General features: G+C 42.9%; 1 protein-coding gene across 1 annotated transcript; it reads right to left on the reverse strand.

Annotated features, from left to right (window-relative positions):
* Nucleotides 1-3,700: 3,700 nt before the first annotated feature.
* On the reverse strand, nucleotides 3,701-4,660 carry LOC140128773 (olfactory receptor 5G26-like). Its single transcript, XM_072150475.1, has one exon. The coding sequence runs from the start codon at nucleotides 4,658-4,660 to the stop codon at nucleotides 3,701-3,703; it is 960 nt and encodes a 319-aa protein (XP_072006576.1).
* Between the last annotated feature and the right edge of the window lie 1,340 nt (nucleotides 4,661-6,000).

Raw genomic sequence — 6,000 nt, forward strand, 5'->3', positions numbered from 1 at the left:
TTTTATTCACACAATCATTTCTAAAATACTATAACCATCTATAGTAATAGCTCAGTTAAAGCTATTTTCCAGCCATGTCTCGCTGATATCCACTACAGTCATTTTTGCGATTCAACATTAAGAGTTCCAGTTCCTCCATTTTTCGGAGGTTTCTGGCATTTGTGTTCATGCACTTTTTTTGGTTTTCACCTTGTTGGAAGGTTTGTCCCAGTTTGAGGTCCGGAGTATCTAGAAGAGATATTCATTCAGGATACATCTGTACTTGGCTGCATTCATCTTTCCTTCCATCCTTCCATGCAAAGCTGTTATGGCATGGAGTGATCAGCTGATGGCACTGCAGTGGTGTTATGACATGAAGTGATCAGCTGATGGCACTGCAGTGGTGTTATGGCATGGAGTGATCAGCTAATGGAGCTGCAGAGGTGTTATGGCATGGAGGAATCAGCTGATGGGGCTACAGAGGTGTTATGGCATGGAGGAATCAGCTGATGGCGCTGCAGGTGTTATGCCATGGAGGGATCAGCTGATGGGGCTACAGAGGTGTTATGGCATGGAGGAATCAGCTGATGGCGCTGCAGGTGTTATGCCATGGAGGGATCAGCTGATGGCGCTGCAGGTGTTATGGCATGGAGTGATCAGCTAATGGAGCTGCAGAGGTTTTATGGCATGGAGGAATCAGCTGATGGGGCTACAGAGGTGTTATGGCATGGAGGAATCAGCTGATGGCGCTGCAGGTGTTATGGCATGGAGGAATCAGCTGATGGCGCTGCAGGTGTTATGCCATGGAGGGATCAGCTGATGGGCTACAGAGGTGTTATGGCATGGAGGGATCAGCTGATGGCGCTTTAGAGGTGTTATGGCATGGAAGGATCAGCTGATGCACCTACAGAGTAGTTGTAGCATGGAGGGATCAGCTGATGGGGAAACAGAGGTGTTATGGCATGGAAGGATCAGCTGATGGGGCTTCAGAGGTGTTATGGCATGGAAGGATCAGTTGATGCGCCTACAGAGTTGTTATGGCATGGAAGGATCAGTTGATGGTGCTGCAGAGGTGTTATGGCATGGAGGGATCAGCTGATGGTGCTGTAGAGGTGTTATGGCATGGAGGGATCAGCTGATGGTGCTGCAGAGGTGTTATGGCATGGAGGGATCAGCTGATGGTGCTGCAGAGGTGTTATGGCATAGAGAGAACAGCTGATGGTGCTCCAGAGGTGTTATGGCATGGAGGGATCAGCTGATGGTGCTGCAGAGGTGTTATGGCATGGAGGGATCAGCTGATGGTGCTGCAGAGGTGTTATGGCATGGAGGGATCAGCTGATGGTGCTGCAGAGGTGTTATGGCATGGAGGGGTCAGTTGATGGTTCTGCAGAGGTGTTTTGGCATTTACTGATCAGCTGATAGGGGTTCCGGAGGTGATATGACATTTATTGTTCAGCTGATGGCGCTGCAGAGGTGTTATGGAATGGATGAATCAGCTGATGGTGCTGCAAAGGTGTTATGGAAGAAGCATAAAGAATGATAGAACATTGAAGAATATAGAATGAAAAGATTCACAATGCTGACAAAGATATTTGTAAAATCAGCAGAGCATAGGCTACAGTGCTAGAACTAAAAATGACTTTCCTGGTGACTTGTTTGCTTAAAGAGTTAACACCTGTGATTGTTGCCATCACCACTTGTGGTCGTTAATGGGGGGGGGGGGGAATATCTAAAGGAAAAGGCTAGGAATTTATCTGGAAAGGCGGTCGGCCAGCACCAATCAGTAGTGCGCTGGACCTTTATATTTTAGACGGTAGGATTTATTTTTTCAATTTCAATATTTAACTGTTGTGGAAAAACTTTTGTTTCAGTTTCTGGAGTCCACTATTATCCATAAGGCAGAAGATGCCCCTCGTCTTGTGCAGCATTGAGCCCTGTGCCTGCAACCAAGCATGAAAAGTATGAGCAAGTGCTGCTAAATATTCAGCAAGAATGACACAATTTTATTTCCTTACCTGCCCCTCCAGCCCTGGTCTCAAAGAGTCAAATAGTATTGGTGACATTGGCAAATGTTTTTTATTTCAAATTTCCCTTATAACCCTTGATAATTACTAGATGTGCACAACATGATGAGCACCGAAATGGTGTCATTACAGAAAATTGCAGCTTTTAACCCTTAGTGAAAACTAAAAAACAAGGTAAAAGAGACTTTATTTGGGGGAAAAATAATATTTTATTGGTATGGCCCAATTCCTGCAGGGTAAAATTTTTTGTTCTGTAAGTTCAGCTGTACCCTACATAAAGCACAGTGCAAAGCTGGATCCCTACATGCAGCACAGTGAGTATCTGTACCCTATATACAGCACGGTTAGTTGCTGTACCCTACATACAGCACATTGGGGCTCATTTACTAAGGGTCGCGCCCGAACTTTTGTCGGACACCACCCTTTTGTGGCTTCCATGCAACACCAATTAGGGGGCGTGACGTCGGACGGTCCTAATATTTTTTAGAATTAGAAATTTTATTTTTAGAATATAGAGACTTATTTTTGTAGTGCAACCTGGGTATCATAGTATCATAGTATCATAGTATCATAGTATATAAGGCTGGAAGGAGATGCAAGTCCATCAAGTCCAACCTTTAAGAATTAAATAAATGTTTTATCCCCATAACCCGTGATATTTTTTCTCTCCAGAAAGGCATCCAGGCCTCTCTTGAACATGTACATAGAGTCCGCCATAACAACCTCCTGCGGCAGAGAGTTCCATAGTCTCACTGCTCTTACAGTAAAGAACCTTTGTCTATGGTGATGGTAAAATCGCCTCTCCTCTAGGCGTAGAGGATGCCCCCTTGTCCTGGTCACAGGCCTAGGTATAAAAAGATCTTTGGAGAGATCCTTGTACTGTCCGTTCAGGTATTTGTACATTGTAATGAGGTCTCCCCACAGCCGTCTTTTTTCTAAACTGAATAATCCCAAATTTTTTAATCTGTCAGTGTATTCTAGTTCCCCCATTCCCCTAATAATCCTGGTTGCTCTCCTCTGCACCCGTTCCAGCTCTACTATATCCTTTTTATACACTGGTGCCCAAAACTGTACACAATATTCCATGTGTGGTCTGACCAGGGATTTGTATAAGGGCAAAACTATGTCTTTATCATGAGAATCTATTCCTCTCTTGATACATCCCATTATTTTATTTGCTTTAGCAGCAGCCGCCTGGCTCTGGTCACTAAAATTAAGTTTACCATCCACCAATACCCCCAAGTCCTTTTCAGCTTCAGTTTTACTAAGTAATTGACCGTTTAGAACATAATTATACTTTTTGTTACCATGGCCCAAGTGCATAACTTTACATTTATCTACATTAAACCTCATCAACCATTTTTCTGCCCATCCCTCAAGCTTCCACAAATCCCTCTGTAATGCTAAACTATCGACCTCGGCATTTATTACTTTACACAGCTTAGTATCATCTGCAAATATTGAAACTTGACTGTGTAAACCCACTACAAGGTCATTAATAAAAATATTAAAAAGAAGTGGCCCCAATACTGACCCCTGTGGCACTTCACTGGTAACATCAACCCAATCTGAGAATGTGCCATTAATGACCACCCTCTGTTTTCTAGATTAATTTTCTCACAAAAGATCTATTTTTATAAGATTTGCATGATTTATAGTCATCGCTTTGATTAAAAAACAACCCTACTTGCATTAGACTACATGCCCAAACACACATCAAGCTTTATCTTAAGCAAAGCATCTTTGAAGTCTTTGTTTCTCAGGGTGTAGATGATAGGGTTAAGCAGCGGGGTTATTACTGTATAAATAAGAGACAGGATCTTACTAAAAGTCAGGGATTCTCCTCTTGTTGGAGACATGTAGGCAATGATCAATGTCCCAAAAAATATGGTGACGACAATGAGGTGGGAGCTACAGGTGGAGAAGGCTTTATGTCTTCCGGTATTGGATGGGATCTTCAGGATGGTGATGGCAATGTACACATAGGACGTTACTATTATAACAAAAGGTAAGATGGCAAATATGGATCCTAATATAAGATTTTGGGTATAAATCATGGATGTATCAGAGCAGGCGAGTTGGACTAAGGGTTCCAGGTCACAGAAGAAATGATTGATAACATTTGGTCCACAGAAATATAGATGACATAGAGAAATGATATTGGTCATTGTCACCGTACAACCAATAAACCAAATTATACATATTAACATAACGCAAGATCTATGGTTCATAATGTAGTGATAACGGAGGGGGTTACAGATGGCCAGATACCGGTCATAGGACATCACTGACAAGAGAAGACATTCAGAGAACTCCGAGCAAGCAAACAATAAAAACTGGAAAATGCAGCCCATGAATGGACACGTTTCACCTCCATACAGGACAGTGTGAAGAAGGACGGGGACAATGTCTGTGGTCAGCAGGAGGTCACACAATGACAGCTGTGTAATGAAGAAGTACATGGGTGACTGAAGGCTTTTACTCACTAGATACAAGACCATGATAAGAAGGTTTCCTGATATTGTCGCACAGTATATAAGAACCAGGAGGGAGAAGAAGGGAAATTTGAAGCTTTGTAGATTAGGAAATCCAGTGAGAAAGATGGAGGTGATATTAATTGAAGATTGTAGGCCCCTGTAGTCCGGGTGCTCACTCATAATGTTGTGACCTGCCATCCAATCAGCTTATATTTATCATTTTAATACCTAATGCTATTTACTAAGATTTATGTTCCTGGGAGTAGAGCACATTTCAAAATAAATAACAAAAAAATTTAAGAATCTGTAAAAAAATAATTGGATGTTGTTAGTCAGTTTTTGATTACAATCAGAAATGTTTCGAAAAGATTTTAAACATTGAAGTTATCAGGTTCCTGTTAAGACTGTCACGGGTGCTCCCGCTACCTATGCATGTGCCAGCACTGTGCTTGCGCTTCTTACCTCTCCCTGCCCCTGATTCTGCTAGGGCGCTGGCCATTTTCCCAGAATTCTATGTAGGTAAATCTGCCTCTTCCTGCACACCCAGCTGGATCTTTGTGCCTTGGGCCTTAGAGAAAGCTTTATCTCATGCCCTGTGCCGATATTGTGATTTCCCATTCTGTTCCTGACTGCGCTCCTCCGCTGCTGGCCTTGACCTATTGCTAAGTCCCCAACTCTGACCCTGTGCTGCCTGTCCCCGACCACGAGTTTGGCTGACAACTTTGTACTTCGTCTTGGCCGCCACCGCGGACAAAGTCACAGCTGTGGAACAACCTGGTGGTACCACACCACAGCAAGTCCAACCTGCTTTGCGTCGGGCTCTGGTGAAAACCAAGTATCACTTAGACTCCGGTCCCAGGTGTCGGCTTATGTCATCGTCCACGGTGGTACAGAGGATCCACTACCTCTGATCCTGACAAAGATCTTGCAGTCATGGAAGTTATGATCTTTCTTCTTGGCATTGAAATCTCATCAAACCTAAAATATTTCTTAGAGAAGGTTTAGTCTTGTATGTGAGACATCTTTTAATAAAAAAATTATATTGAATAACCTTCTCGAGGTCATTTGAAATATTTATTTGATCAAATATAACGTCTATAACCAAATAATAGCAAGAACTACAATCAGCATATGAGCATCTGAGCACCAGTGCAAACAAATGTTACCTAAGTCAGGCTTGCATACAGGGGGAGTGTATTGCCACCTCCGTGGCTTCCTCAGGGGTCCATCAGATTTTTGGCAAAGGATGCAACAAATTATAACTTATCTACACACATTACATAACCTTCCCTGTACTGAGTGCACACAGCAGATCTCAAGCTCATCCGGTGGCTATGGGAGCCAGATCCTATAATCTACTAGACTCATCGTCCTAAGTTTGGTTGGAGAACCTTATAACATCCATTAGTCTCACCTCTGAGTCATGTGGATGACGTCCAGTATGAAGGACTTGATGTTTTTGTATAAAAGTGATGACTCGTCCAGTGATGAGCAGTCAGGAGAATAGTGAGAAGATGAGT

Source organism: Engystomops pustulosus, chromosome 4 (genome assembly GCF_040894005.1).
Source record: "Engystomops pustulosus chromosome 4, aEngPut4.maternal, whole genome shotgun sequence".
NCBI lineage: Eukaryota > Metazoa > Chordata > Amphibia > Anura > Leptodactylidae > Engystomops > Engystomops pustulosus.

Bases quoted from the DNA above. Each gene is read 5' to 3' on its own strand.
- LOC140128773 (XM_072150475.1), bottom strand. From the start codon at position 4,660: ATGAGTGAGCACCCGGACTACAGGGGCCTACAATCTTCAATTAATATC.